The sequence below is a fragment of the Suillus fuscotomentosus genome, assembly GCF_016647785.1.
Source record: "Suillus fuscotomentosus strain FC203 chromosome Unknown F5891scaffold_83, whole genome shotgun sequence".
In the NCBI taxonomy this organism is placed as follows: domain Eukaryota; kingdom Fungi; phylum Basidiomycota; class Agaricomycetes; order Boletales; family Suillaceae; genus Suillus; species Suillus fuscotomentosus.
In genome coordinates, this window is record NW_024539595.1 from 144,579 (window position 1) to 160,228 (window position 15,650).

The 15,650-nt window shown below is 45.1% G+C and overlaps 2 protein-coding genes across 2 annotated transcripts; both read right to left on the reverse strand.

Moving 5' to 3' along the window:
- Positions 1–7,690: 7,690 nt before the first annotated feature.
- Positions 7,691–11,359, reverse strand: F5891DRAFT_985223 (uncharacterized protein; the record flags this gene model as incomplete). Its single annotated transcript, XM_041377560.1, has 11 exons — positions 7,691–8,130; positions 8,179–8,359; positions 8,994–9,149; positions 9,195–9,629; positions 9,676–9,746; positions 9,798–10,164; positions 10,288–10,553; positions 10,601–10,689; positions 10,723–10,886; positions 10,935–11,242; positions 11,290–11,359. The coding sequence occupies 11 exons, from the start codon at positions 11,357–11,359 to the stop codon at positions 7,691–7,693; spliced, it is 2,547 nt and encodes an 848-aa protein (XP_041219798.1).
- Positions 11,360–12,378: 1,019 nt separating this feature from the next.
- Positions 12,379–13,781, reverse strand: F5891DRAFT_1195505 (WD40-repeat-containing domain protein; the record flags this gene model as incomplete). The annotated part of the gene is made up of 6 exons (XM_041368139.1): positions 12,379–12,429; positions 12,478–12,678; positions 12,724–12,988; positions 13,043–13,102; positions 13,153–13,612; positions 13,661–13,781. 6 exons carry the CDS (start codon positions 13,779–13,781, stop codon positions 12,379–12,381), a joined length of 1,158 nt encoding a protein of 385 aa, XP_041219799.1.
- Positions 13,782–15,650: the final 1,869 nt, after the last annotated feature.

Consider the following 15,650-nt stretch of genomic DNA (forward strand, 5'->3'; position numbering starts at 1 on the left):
GACCTGCACCAAACTGGTTCGGTGCATGGATGACTAATACTCTCCTATGAGCCCTATGCCCTATGAAATCATTTTTCCTGTGATCTGAAGTCAGACTAAGGCTGAGGGAATATTTTTCACTTTTTTTCATTTTACGAGATTATATGCGAGTGGACTGAATATTTTTGTACATTTAATTTTGCAATGAGTTTTGCTTAGTCAGCCATGAGGATGACTCAGAAAGATTCTCACACATATCAGGTGACTATGAAAAATATGTTTGCATAAGGTTACCCTGTGGGAAAGCTTACAAATCCTTAAATATGCATCTTATGTCATTATGCTACCAATCAATTCATCAGCCACAGATTGCACAAACATATGTACACAATATGTAATCACTTTCTCACTCTTTGTCTAGCTGAGTCATCAAGGGACACCTGACCCATGGGCTATACACAGCTCTTGCTGACTCATCATTATACCAACGAGAGTTATGAATATTTACTTTTTGACTCAAAGATATTGTGTGACTTGGTACTATCACAGTAAAGTTACAACTTTAAGTATGAGAAACTAGTAGTATAGCCACCAATTTGTCTATATAAGGAGCTGTTTCTTGCCCAATAAATGCATGCCCAAGTGCCACTTTTACCCTCTCAGAATAAAATTGTGAGTGAAGTGTGAACCAGCATTCAGCAAGTGTGGTTCAAGGTTGGAGCTCACTGTGCTCAACAACCAGCACAACATATCTGAGCTCACTGTGTTGAACATCTAGCACATACCTTGAGCTCACTGTGTCTGACAACTAGCAAGACTAGTGTTTTTTTTTATTTGTGTTTTTCTCTTTTTGTTTTATTCTGTGTCTCTGTGTCTGTGTCTGTGTCTGTGTCTGTGTCTCTCTCTGAGATTGTCTCTGTGATTGTTTTTCTTTTTATCTGTCTCTCTGGAAACGTGTCTGAGATTTGTGACTGTGAAACTAACATCTCTGTTTCTCTGTTTCACTCTCTCTGTCTCTCAAGTTTGAGTGTGGTGTGTTGGTGACTGTGTGCTGACCATCTCTTTTGATCGCTGTCTCTGTGTGTTGTGATCGTTGTTGCTAACAGTCTCTGTGAATGTGACAGTGTTAGTGTTTCTGTTGTAGCGGTCTGATTGTGTTGTTGTTCCTTCCTATCAACTTTCTCTCAAGTATCAAAGTTTCAGTCTCATTCTTACCCAGAAGTTTGGTGTTGTCTCTTTTGTCCACTGAAGACTTAGGATAGTCTTGTGGGGAGACTTTAGGTGTTGACAGTGAATCGCTGACCTCAGACATCTGTGTGTTATACTGGGCCAAAGTGGTCATTTGCGAGTTAGGCTTTAGCTATTGAAAAGGGGACTTGGTATTGAAGTCCAAGGCTGCCCGTTCCTGAGTCTGTTTGAATACTCATTGTGAGTTCCTTGGCAGCAGGTTCGATATTAGGCTAAGAATGCTACGGTAGCTCTGACTAGGTCTGACAGTAGTCTCACCTGTTTTGTTCTTGAGGGGGATTATCATTGTAACTCCGCACAACTTGCTGCACTAAGTTTGTGTACGAATCATTGTTGCTGTGTGAAGTGTTAGGAGGAGTGTCTGTTTGTATTGTGTCATCTCTATACTGTTAGAGTGACTGTGTCTCTTGATATTTTTTCTGTTGTTTGGTTGTTGTTGTTGTTGATCGCTGACCAATCGAGTTCTGTTTCTGTTATCATTGTGCTTCATACCCATACTGTTGGATTGACTGCTGACTGTTGTGCAGAGCTATACATTGCTGACTATACCTTAGGAGCAAAGACAAGCCACCCACGAACGACCACATTATCAGTCATTGGTATTTGTCTGAATCAATGACCGTGGAGATATTTGGTTTTATAGGTGTTTATCTATAGATCATCTATCTAAGAAGACACCGGTCATCGCCGGACCTTCCGGCAAGACGACCCCTGAGGTCCGGGACAAAGGAAAAGGTAAGGCCACCTCTGTCGACCTGGAGCCGGAAGTTGGGGGGAGCAACAAAAGGAAGTCTCCGATGATTTCCGGACACTCCTCCCAACCTCCAAAGTCGGCGATGAAGGCACACAAGCGTGTCAACTCAACTCAACTCCCGAAGTCAAAGCTGTTTGTGGAGTCGGAAGATGATGAAGACCCAATTGTTCAGGTATGTGTTCTGGCTTATTTGTGACATGCTCTCAATTTGTTGCAGCTGATTTCGCGTGGAGTGCCAGAGGTTGTCCTTCCCCAGCGCTCCACCATTGTTGTAAGGAAGCCCCAGTCGCCTCAGTCACCTGGTTCCCCCAAGAAGCAATCATTTGGGCCTGCTTCAGTAAGTCTGATTTATCCGTTTGGACCTTAAATATATGCTCATGTGTCCACAGCTGACTGCCGGCAGTCGTATGGAGGTCACGGTGAGTTGGTCGGACTTGTCCGGACCTCCCATGTATAATTGTCACTCATTCCCATTACATTAGAAATCTCCCATCGGTCGTCCGGAGGCTCAGGGAAGTCGTCCGGAGGCTCGGGTTAGTCTTAGAAGCTCTCCAGAAACTCATCTGTATATTAACAATCCGTCAGGCAACCTCTGGCAGTCGTCCGGAAGTTGAGGAGCCCTCTGAAGATACTTCCAATGCTTCAGATGGTGACCCACCAGCCAATATTACATTTGATATCACCATTCCCGGCCCAGTGAGTACTCCAATTAATTCCCCTTCATCCATCTACTGACGGATACCACAGAACAACCCCTGCCATTATTGTGTCAGGGAGAATTGGCCCTGTGCGACTCGTTTGGACAAGAGGACCAGTCTCCCCTGCTTGTCTTGCATCCGCTGCTCCACCAAGAAGATCAAATGCAACCCTGCATCTCTGGGATCCCCACCCAAACAGATCCGAGGGAAGTCTACCACCGGCTGGACGTGTTCCAAGACACCTGCCCCTGCTCCATCCAATGCTCTGTCTCCCTCCCAGTCAAGGGCCCGAACTCGTAGTCAATGTCGTGGCCCGTCCCAACCTCCGGCCATCCCTGCTGCAACTACACCCCAGGTGCAGTCATGTGGTCACAGCAAGACCATCACCATCAAGAAGACACCTGCACCTGCACCTGCACCTGCACCTGTCCCTGCACCTGCACCAGCTGGTAAGTCACCCAAACCCTTGATGACAGGCTGACCTAATTTTTTACTTAGCAGTCAGGTCTTCCAGCGTCGCAGTGCCTCGTGCAGCACTCGATGTTCCCATGCTGGATCTCCATTCCATGGCAATCGCAATTCGGGATGGTGCAGCTTGCATTGTGATTCTTGAGGCTCGGGTGCAGGAGCAGGACACTAAGATTGATACCCTGCAACGCCTCCATGAGAGCCTCCGGCGCACAATGATCGACCGGCACCCTTCATTTTCACGTCCAGACACACCGGCCGATGGATTAATGTTGCTTGATCAAGGAGGTCCCCCCGTCCATGTCACCCCTCCCATCCGCACTTTCCAACCTCATTGATTTGGACATTTCAGTGATGGAATTCACACCCGTGATGCCTGAGCATGGATCTGCTATGGTAGGTCCCATGGTTGAGCCCACCCAAGTTCAGCCTGAGGGTCCACAATCCTCTGGCGAAATTGTGCTCCCAGATGAACCAGGCAACCTCTTGCCAGAATCCTCTGGTGATATTGTGGTCCCTAATGAACCAGGTAATCTCCTACCAGAATATGCTTCCTCTGATGAGGAGATGGATGTTGAGGGAAAGGTTGATCTTCCTGGTGAGGAGGTTGAAATGGCTACATAATTGCTCAGTGATAGATGTACATAAATCTTTTTCAATGCATGTTACCTATACCACAATTGAATGATTTAATGATCATTCCCGATATCCAGAACTCGAAACTATAGATTGAGGTAGATATCACCCGAAACCCGAACACCCGAATGTCAAATTCTCAGTGCCAAACCCTGAGTCCCGGGTGCCGGGTGCTGAGTCCCAAAATTCGGAACTCAGGATTTGACATTTGAGACGAACAACATCTCTCAGACAATGTTTAAATCAACCTACATATATCTGTAAACATTTAACTAACCCCCAAACCCCAAACTGAGATGTACCAACCCCCGAATCCCGAATCCCGAGACTGCTGGGTCTCGGGTTTCGGGGTTCAGGAGTCCCGGAACTCGGAACTCGGGAAATTTGGGGAGATCAATAAAATTTGATTTACAATCGAGTTTATTGACAAACACATTGACTTACCCATGTTTGAAATATATTTTGTTTACACATACTGAGTTCTGAGTTCCAGACCCCCGAACCCTGAACCCTGAGACCTGGCAGTCTCGGGGTTCGGGGGTCCAGAACTCGGAACTTGGTATGTGTAAACAAAATATATTTCAAACATGGGTAAGTCAATGTGTTTGTCGATAAACTCGATTGTAAATCAAAGTTTATTGATCTCCCCAAATTTTCACAAGTTCCGAGTTCTGGACCCCCGAACCCTGAGACTGCTGGGTCTCGGGTTTCGGGGTCCGGAACTCGGAACTCAGAACTCGGTATGTATAAACAAAATATATTTCAAACATGGGTAAGTCAATGTGTTTGTCAATAAACTCGATTGTAAATCAAATTTTATTGATCTCCCCAAATTTCCCGAGTTCCGAGTTCCAGGACCCCCGAACCCCGAAACCCGAGACCTGGCAGTCTTGGGTTTCGGGATTCAGGGGTTGGTACATCTCAGTTTGGGGTTTGGCACTGAAAATTTGACATATATATTTTTGTGAGTGTTTTGCTTCTGGTGTCCATGCTTATAAATAGGATATGTTGCACACCAGGGTTCAGGTGTGGGGTTTTTCCACTTCAGTCCTTGATTATTGGTCAATGCCACACATGGTCGATTCATGTTTTTGTGCTTAGGGGTTTAGATTTGGTGGTCGACGGTAGGTATATGCACTCATAGTGTACATGTATCCTACATGTTTGATTCGCTGGTGGCTACATCAGCTGTATGTCTTGATGGAACATATCTAGGCTCACCCATATATGTACCCATCTATGTACAATTCCCCCACGTCAGCCCACCCATCTATGCATTATCCCCCACCTCGGCCCACCCGTCTATGTAATACATCCTATGTTGGCCCACCCTTCTATATAATACATCCTACATCGGCCCACCCATCTATATAATTATACCCCACCTCGGCCCACCTGTCTATGTAATAAATATTTTATCGCACCCTCGGCCCACCTGTCTATTTGATATCCCTTTTGTCAGCCCACCCATATATGTAATACTTTTCATGTCAGCCCACTTGTATATGTAATACACCCCACGTCAGCCCACCCGTCTATGTAATATTCCCCTACCTCGGCCCACCCATATATGTAATACACCCCCGTCAGCCCGCCCGTCTATATAACAATATTTGCCTTACATCTCTCTTCAGCCCAGCTGTCTATAATATCCTACTCTACATATTACCCAGATGGGCCCACCCATCTCCATGAATGATCATATTCCCCCAGCCCATCTGTCAACATCAAGGATATATATATCATTGGCATACATGGGCCCACCCATCTCCATCGGAAATAATATGTGTCCTGGCCCATCCGTCATCATCGAGAATATACACAACATGGGCCCATGATCCGCTGGCCCGTCTCATACGGGATATTATGGAGGTCGGGTGGCCCATATAATACGGAATTTGTCACTGAAGGGGCTCGTCTATTGTACATGATTGGAGGTCTTGTTGAGCTTTACGGATGGTCTAGAGGTGACATGACCTAGACACATCGGGGACTGCCTGCGTGACGACCTTCAATACTAGAGCGGGTTGCACAGTTTGGCCCTGGGAGTATAGGGACGTCCAAATACAGTACACATGACATTGTATCCGCAAAAGAGAACCTGTTCTTCAATGGTATCACTTCATTCTATTACGACGAAGCCGAGACCATTGAAAGACGAGGCCTCAAAATTTGCAACATTGCTACTGGATTCTTGAGCGTTGCTGTATTCCCCGATAGTTGTCGTGCTGCAAGCTCAGGGACGAGTGAGTATCTGGAGTTGAGAAAAAATGAGCAAGGAAAGAGAAGATGAACATTAGCAGGCGTCACCCAGTCCCGTCATTAATAGTAGATCATCATGCTTCTACTATGGACGGAAGTCAACTGATGGTTAAGAGCAGAAGTAGGGAGGAGTGCATGAACTGTGTCAAGTATGTGACCAACTAAGGTCCTGCCTACCCTTGCTTCATCAGGTAAGTGAAAAACAAAGGAGAATGGTCATGTTTTTAGGGTTGTGCTTAGTGTCGGTATATGGAAGACTCTCACAGGCACTGTAAGGTCCTGTCATTATCGTCATATCCAGATACTAAGTTAACCATGTCCCGCAAAGGGTTAACAGTGTCCGAACGGCCAAGCCAAGGTACAGACCTGTGGAGTGCTGGTGATGAGCAACTCTGCGATCTCTGTGAAACACACCACTGCCCCCCTGCAAAAATATCTTTGTGTTTTGCATGAAGACCCCAGGTGGTGATGCTGCAACTCCAATTTTAGACCCTGCCAAATATTGATATCATCTGGGAGAACATTAATAGCATCCAAACGGGCATGCAACTAGGTCAAGGTACGGACCTAGAGAATAAAACTTGGAAGAGGAACCCTGAGATCTGTTTAACATATAGTGATGCCACCTGTCATGATGTCTTGAACGGATGAAAATATATCACTGCAGGTGAGGACACTGCAACTCCCATGAATGCTTGATATCAGGTGCTGCTGAAAGAAGCACTGCGGGTAGCAGTAGGTATTGGGGGTGCTCCATACATCTAAAACGAGTTCCAAGTGGACTAAGCATGATTTTTTTGGGGGGTGCCTTCCATGCGCAGGGAGGGGCGAAGAAGATGGCGCAGAACTGTCAAGGGTACGCGGTAAGTGTGTGTGTTGTGTAATTCAACCAAGATACGGTGTGAACCTGGCAAATGAAGAGCAATTCTGCAAGCTGTTCGAACCACGGTGACACCAACTGTGAGGATCTCCAAATGTACCCTTGGGCCTTTAGGGTGTTTGTCCGAGTCCTGAGTTTGTCATGCACTGGGAGGGGTAAAGAAAGGTACTTGATGGAATGGAGAAGGATAAAGACACATTGAAACAAAAGTGCTGGCATCGATAACCAATCAGGTCAGCTGGGCCATGTCATATACGAGCAAAGGCGATGTGGCCTTTTGAAGGATTTTGATGCTCCCTGATGCCCTGAGATGAGCACGATCGAGTTGACCGCGGCATTGGGAGAAATAACAGATCACACACCGGCGGTTTGGGAGTTTTTTACTATGCAAGATTTGTTTCAAAATGTCAATGATAAAGTTGGCATTTTTATTGTACATTTTGAGACAGTAAAGATGAAAAATTTGAATGAGTACTAAAATCCTGCGTGAAATTCTACATTTAATGCACCATTTTGAGCGACGTAGATTATGAAGTTTTCAGCGCGGGAAAATGCATCCAAAAATAACATGCAATGTTGGTCATTTTCCAATTGCGGCACAAACAAATTTTTCAGCAAGACAAAATGGGAAAGTAAAATGTGGACTTTTAGTACGGGAAAAATGACGTGGGCACTTGTTGGGCATTCATGTTGGGTATAGGATATAATCTTGTAGAGTACAAGTTTAGAGTACAGGAGTTTGTGAGTACGAGGTATATATATCTATCAGAATCTACTTTCCTCCACAAGGCATATCTGATCGAATTGCAAAGCGAAGCTAGTCCTAGCAGTTATCGCAATCTCAACAGTATTCTTCTTCATGTTGCACTTTGCAACAGTTAGGATCTCACCATGAGAATCGCTGTCGAGGATGAGACACTTTTTGTTATTTTTTGTTTTTTTTTTGCGCGGTGGAGCTGGACTCAGATCATTGACAGGAATATGGTAGTACTGAAGCGCAGCTCCGGCACTGTTGGAGGTGCAAAATACCACGACGCAGCCATCAGGTGCGGGTCTGTTATCACCGTGGAACGGGTCAGGACAAGTTGTCGATACAAAGCGATTATGCAGTCTGCCTCCCATGAAACTCGGTGATACTTTAAGCACCACATGGTACTGAGTCAACTTTAACGCAAACTCTTTCTTCATCAACCAAGGTAACGGGCCTATAATAAAATAAGCCAAACGGTAAGAATTCTGCATTGGAAACTCACTGTTGTTGCGGGACTTCTCCTCTCTGTCTGCAATGGCATCCTCGATATCTTCTGCATTGTTAGCAACCCAGGGGTTGTACGTCCAGTTGGGCCAGACGGGGTCCATACTGGAATTGGATGGGACTACGGGGTCAGGTGGAGGGGTCTTGCTTCGACATGGCGGCATTAGGTACGATCTCCTCTGCACATCGCAGAAAGAGATCATGTCCGGTCCTTCAAGTATCAAACCATTTAACCTCATTCCGTACCTTAAACAGTCATGAATAAAGATCAAAAAATCAATATGCAGTGTAGTTACCTAGTAACAACCTCCTCGTGTTTGACTGTGATACTGTCACAACCCAATAACGAATTAACGCTGGGCAGAGACTAGGACTCAAACAAAGAATAATCACGCAGAGGAGGTAGGCAGCAGGTACGTCTTGGTATTGCTCACTTGGAGATACAAGAGGTTTGAACTAAAGAACTACTGACTACGATGAGCTACCTATATACACATATTGAAACTGAGATCGAAACTGAGTATGAACTAACTAACCAATTGGAATAATTAAAGGTATCGTACGATTCTATATAGAACTATGATGTCATAACATGTGTCGCAACCGCAGTAAGACTCTGGAACATTCCAAGAGTGTCGCGAGGCATGACGTCAACATCTTCGGCATTGTCTGATAGATCACGTGACTCTGGTAATTCTACAATAGACGCAATAATAGGAACTTCTTCAATGGTAAACATATTCTTAGTAGAATTAAGGAATGAATAGTGGTTTGTATTTGGAACTCGTGACAGATACGTGCTTGCCCATGCACCGAAATGGAGCAAGTATCCTGAGAAAGTTGGTATAGTGTGGCTCGATAACCTTTTCGTGAACCTCCAATAATGAAGACTTCTTGCCCGATGATGTTGTTGAACGAATCCAGGTTCGCATTCGATACTTTCATGATGAATTCGATAGGGACGTTGACCTGTCATAACTCAGAGACGTTCCATTTGAGGGGAATGACACTTACGAGTGAGTAATCGCCCTCGGATATCAGAGTTAGGCATGCGTTTGGAAAGTCCACGGTTTGCACAACCCCTTTTGTCCGGAACTCTGGCCCACAGGTGACAGTCACAACATCTCCAGGCTTAACATCGTAACCCTTTTCCTTGGTAAATTGGAGAGTCTTGGGGGGACAAATCCGCCGTACAAGGGCTGCAGGGACGTTGATCAGCTGGTCCTTGATATTGCCTCCAGCCCGGAACCACAATGTGGTTGCTCCCATAGGAAACCACACTACAATCCCGCATTTCCCCATGTTATCTCCCACACACACTTCTATTTTGTCTCCAATTTGAAGAGATTCTGGCTGGGGGAGAGGGTTGAAATCTGGCTGCGTCAGCAGCCGGGATTGAAGCACGTGAGTTAAGGGATGTCGATCTAAGTAGTACTTCAATACTTCCACCTATGCAATGTCAGACAGGTTTACAGGATGTTCTATTTACTCGTACCTCTTCATTGGTGGCCTCTTGACACATGTGAAACAAGTCCTCAGACTTTTTAATGATGTACCCTTCCAGACCTGTGTAAGCGCCCACTACGACTCAAACCGTGTCGCCGACCCAAAAGACACGCTCGATGTCCTGGAGTCGAAATTCCAGTTCTTGTCGGTGTTCATCCAGGGTGAACTCTAAGCATGCGGAGCCAGATACATGGTCTGTTGAGACGACAGTGCCAATTTCTGAACGGACTTCTCCTGTGATAGGCCTGGCTGAGTCACCTGCACGCAGGAATTGGAGTGAAAAGGCCACCAGTGTTTTCTTGAAGAAAGGTACATCCCACCCAGATTGCAGATGTAGTCGAATATTGTTAGTATGAGGGGAGGCGACTAGCTCTAGGCTGTCGCAACGAAAGTTTTTCAGTAAAAGCCCCATGTAGTACCGCTCTCCTTTATAAGACCATCCTACAACTTTGTCATCCTGAAGGATATCGGACACTGTCTTGTCATTCGGGAGGCGAGCTCAGTCAAGAAGCGCCACGGATCTGTCAGGCATATCATAAGGGAAGTCATGTGGGGGAATTAACAATGTGACAAAGTCATTCAATTGTTTGGAATCAAAGACATAACCAATGTCGCCCTTATACTTCCCCTGAGTGATTTTCACCCACCTGGGATTGGGAAGTGTGAAGCGCGAACATTCAACCGCTGCTTGTTCTTCCTCCGAGATGTAAGTATAATCTTTCACAGAGGAAGAGAGCAATTCAAGCGATGTTGCAATCATTTTAGGGCTATCTGAAATAGCGTAGAGTTGACTTGGGATCCAAGGTGATATGGTAACAGTGAATCCCTTGCTCCTGAGATGTTCAGCGACACGTTGTGTGGCAGATCCTGCAATACATTCAGTGACATGCTAGTTTATTGAAATATACACTTACTGTGAACATGGAGAAGGTACATCCTGCTTTGGACCGTGCCGGAGGATGAGGCTGCTCGACGACATGTGTTTGGCGCTTTCCTGTCGTACCTGTCGAAGATGCGATCAATCGCTACAGATAACTTATCCTTGGCCGAAGGTCTTGGCAAGCGTGCAACGTTTAATGACCCCACAGAAGAGCCATCCCCATCCTCCTCCTGAGAGTTTTCCTCCTCTTCCTGCTGCTCCTCGTCGTTGTCGTCATCATCATCATCATCTGCTTCATCGTCGATAAAAGGATTTTTGGGCTACATTTATTATTTAATATAGAAGTCAAAAATGAATATATTTCGTACCCTTCGGATGTGTGCGCTCAAACGAGCGGCTGCCTTTGTGGCAGACATGGGTGCAGATGGACTGGAGGCGCCCTGGGATACATGCCTGGCCTTCAAGGCAACAAGATTTGCCAAGGCAACGCTGTCATCACCATTGCCGGAGAACAATGCATCACGAACTTCTTGCCAATCGTCCGCATTGTATCGATCGCCCAAGTATGAAGCAAAGGCTGCCTCCATCTGAGGGCAGGTCATGTCTGTGGTGGTCAGATACTGTTCCAGAATGCGCCATGCGCCGTGATCTGCCAGTGGTGATGGCGGTCTTGCTCCTGTGATCTGTGTAAGATAAAACAGACAATATGATGCAACGACTCACCTTTCTGATTCCTGACGTGTTTCGGGGCAGGCTCATCATCATGAGACTCAGATGCCATGCATTTGGACATTCTGTAGTTGACATTAATTAATTGAAGTTCTGTTGCAATGGAAACACTTACATAATACACTCTATTCAGTATACTAATGACTATAATATCTATCTATCTACCAGAGTAGTGGGGACGTCGGAAAGAAGAGATGTTAATGCGCAGGAACCGTATTTATAGTGAATGACTTTTTGGAATGCTTATCAAATATGCGGTGGAGATAATATTCAATGTGGACCTTCAATGTTTCAATTTCATGCTAAGACCCTCGAACAACAAAAGTCCTGTCAACCCTACATGCCCGTAATAGCGTACACGATATGTTACAGTAATTTATAGAATTAATACATTATTGATTCGAATGGTCACAGTCAAGTCCAGAAAGGAAATTTTGTTAGAACAGAATGCCTTGATATACAGAACGACTACAGATTCAAACCCAGCCTGGCTACAGCCGGCTGTGGCACTGAGTGTGAATTCAGGCTGAGATTGAATTTCATAGTCATTCTGTATATCAACCCATGTCTTTCAACATTTGCGCCTCTTTCTGACTTGCATTTGTTGTACTGTGACTATCAGGATGACTTGACGGATGACCTGCGCCTTGAGCACTGCTAAATTTAGAATAAGCTTTGACTTTAACTTTGACTGATAGAATATTCACATACAGTACTGTTAATTATAATAGCAAGGGCATACCTGTTGCATGCACAGATGCTGAGACTTGATCTTTGGTGTTCACCAATCGATGACTATCGTTATTGATGTGAATGGATCCATTCCATGAATCATGTACATAGTTTTATCACTATAGAATCTATCTAACTTCCGAGAAGAATCACAGCCTGCATGTCCTCCTGCAACTTCTCGCTCCCTAATATGATGGACTTTACGTGTTCGTCATGTTTGCTGGTCTTTACCGAGCTTCACGCCCTCTCATGGCCTTCGCCCCTTCTCTGATCCTCAATATATTTCTCTAGTAAAAAATGAACATCATCCGTCAAGTCCTGCGGTCGATCCCCGAACTTAGAATATTCTTGCTAGGCATTTTCCAGCGTTGCCAATGAGAATGTGTTGTATTGCCCGAGGACCTGCAGTTTAGTAGGTCAGCTTATCTTGTGCTTTATGATGATGCTAACATATGCTATCAGTGCCATTGCGATAGCTAGCTGGGCTATTCCCCGCACAAAGTTCTTAAGCGCTGATAGAGGATGGTCAGCCGACTTTGCAACAGTGTCCTGTTTGCGACTCCAAATGGAGATGGTCGGTTCCATGTTGTTCATAGACATTGCCCCGAAGATTAGGCTGTGGTGTGTACCGTCATATGTCTTACAGTCTGCCTGTCAGATCAGATTATTTGTTTAATGTAAATAGCGCACCGTTACAGTTTGTACTTGGCCCATGTTGGCATGTTGCAAGACTTGTTTCAATGTTCCTTCATTTTTGTCAAAAATATAAACAACTCCTGTGTCACTACCCCCAACTACCAGGGTAGCCTTTCCCCCAAAAGCGACTTGCTTCGGGAATGTCTTGACTGGGTTGGTATTATAGGTACGGATGCACACTGCATCATCTAAGCGATGTAAGCTGAATCTATTCATGATGTTGTCCATCAGGAACAATGTTTGAGCTGTATCCACAGAAGCATACCTGCTATAGTAATATGGTAAGTGAACATCGATGATTGATGTAAATATCGCTCACATCAATGGCCCAGCGTTGTTTGTAGCGATGATGACCCCATCTGTGCCCCTGAGTGTGTGTCTGGAATAGGATATTAGATTCAGAGTAATCAGGTGCATATAAATCCCTACATCTCACCGTCATACATGCCAAAGACTAATATGTTTCTATTGGCAGCACAGTTAAAATTAATCGTGCACGGGATGGTAGTAGCGAGCTCAACGCTGAAAATTGGTATCAACGGTCCTTTGAAGTCAAACGTCCACACTTGAACACATCGGTCGCGCGTTCCGCTTGCAATTCGAGTATCCTCCCCAGTATGGTCATATGTAAGACACATTATCTCCTTACCCGTTCTGATCCTCCTCAACACTTTTGCATCAAAGTCGTGCAAACCTTCCCCCTGCTGCTGCCAAATGCCTATGAAACCAAGTCCCATCCCATAACATAATGTCTCGCACATTGCCTCATGGCGGGTAATCCAACATGCGCAAGTCACCGAATCAGCTGGATTTCGAACTGCTGGGGTTTGAGGTGGAATCAGGAGCTGAATTCGCCTTTTGAGGTCCCAAATCCTCATTCCGTCGCAGCCTGGTGCTTGATGAGTCAAGTTGCATTTCATCATCATATTGAACTCACCCTCGCTTGCCAGCATACTGCCATTGCGAGAGACCACCAAGCAATTGATGGCGTTCTTGTGTCCGACAAGGCGCCCTTCGAGGCAATAATCATTCGAATGGTTGGTGGGGAATAAAAACATTGGGGGTGTCAATGTAAGTCGTAGATGTCTTGAAGTACTTTAATATTATTGACTTACACAATAAGGTCCATGAAAACCTGGACGACAATCAATCACGACATTCTGCCTAACAACGTTATCCTGTAGGCATCCAGTCTACACCCACGCTAAACCACTCATTTAAAAATGTCTTGTTGCTTAGGTTGGGTATAAAGTCAGTTATGCCTTCATCTTCCGTGCCTGTCGCTCCTTTTTTGAGCCTGAAGGCCCCCCTCAGGCCCTCCCATTATTGATGTACCACACAGAAATGTTTTGTCCAGTGACAACGTTAATCTCGATATCTTTGCAAGAAGAGATTGTATCATTCCCTCGTAAACTTAAACTCACAGGGCGGACTCTAACTCCTTCGTGTGTGTTCGCTACCACATCATCTCATGCGGTAACATCCATCCCTTCTAGCCCGCCTACCCCAAAAGTCACCAAGGCTGTCTCATTTTCTGCAGAGCAGATCAGCCAGCTGACAATAGGTTCTTCCCTGTCATCCATAGCTTTCTGTGAATTCAAAATTCCCAAACCAGACAGTGAAGCAGGGTGTCCTGGCTGTGGTGGATACAATCTGGAAAATGCACTAAAGTGGGATGCCGGCCGCTTCAAGGCAGTCAAGGTAAGATGGCATTCGAGTAATGAGATCCCTTTGAAATAATGTCATTAGGAGTGCGTTCACGTTTCGATTCAGAAACATTGTGACACTAGCAAGAGCAAGGCATCTCAAACTCCTGCCGCGATGATTGCAATTCAGACAGAGGTATATCTAGCATTTTTTACATCTGTTTGATGCTAACTTCGTTTGAGGCCCTATCTCACTTCTCAGAGCTCAATGACTATGAAGGCTGTTGGCCAATTGGAGATGTAATTCAGATGCAGCTGAAAAATATGTCTGCGAAGCAACAACAAAAGCATGTGAAATAAAAATACGAACACATGATGTAACTTGTTTGGCGATAATTGAAGAACGATTCGAATTGGCTGATACATGCTAATGAATTACTAAAGTGTTGCAACCTGTAATATGACTTGAATATTCTTATTGTGCATTATTAATAGAGTTGTAACAACCAACCAGTAGTTTGTGTGTGAGTTACAGTTCTCCAAGCACAATCTTTTGCTCTGAATGCGACAAATCCAGGTACACTCATCAAACATCTCACGTGTTTTTACTTGACCAACTTTCAGATCAATGCTAACTCGCAAGAATTGGATTTGCAATCCACCATAACCCAGTATCGAGAACACCAGGGATTTCTTGAGCGTGACAAAGCCAATGCCCTCATAATACTGAATGAAAATCATCATAAAGAACTTGCCGAACTCCAGGTAGGGTTCTGTCCCGATGATGCAGACATTCTGACTTTGTGTGACAGAATCGGATGGTGTTGGGTCTACATGAGGCACAACAGGAGGTGTGCACAGAACGAGACACATTATTAGCTGAAAAAGATGTTTTTCTCCAATACGAGGCTAGGGTGGCTAGAGAGAAGTTGTTGGCCGAGAAAGAAGCCAAGTTAGCCCGCTTCTCTTTTGAGTACAGCAGCAAGATAGCTTCATTGGATGTGCGTATCAACATATTCATATGGGGAATTTTCCTGATATATCTACAGAGCCAAATGCGACAAGCAAACATCACAAGATCCCCCCCCTCTCGCCCTTCATGGCGCCATCTTGTAGGTAAAAGACCTGTCGCCACATGTACGAATATTGTCGGGTTTTTGACAGTAAGCTCATGTCTCTATGCATCTCTGTTTATTGTCTAACATCACCCATGACTCAGATTCCTGACCCAAGTTTAGATTCTGATGGAAACGAGGGACCTTAGACTAGCATTGGGGGTGA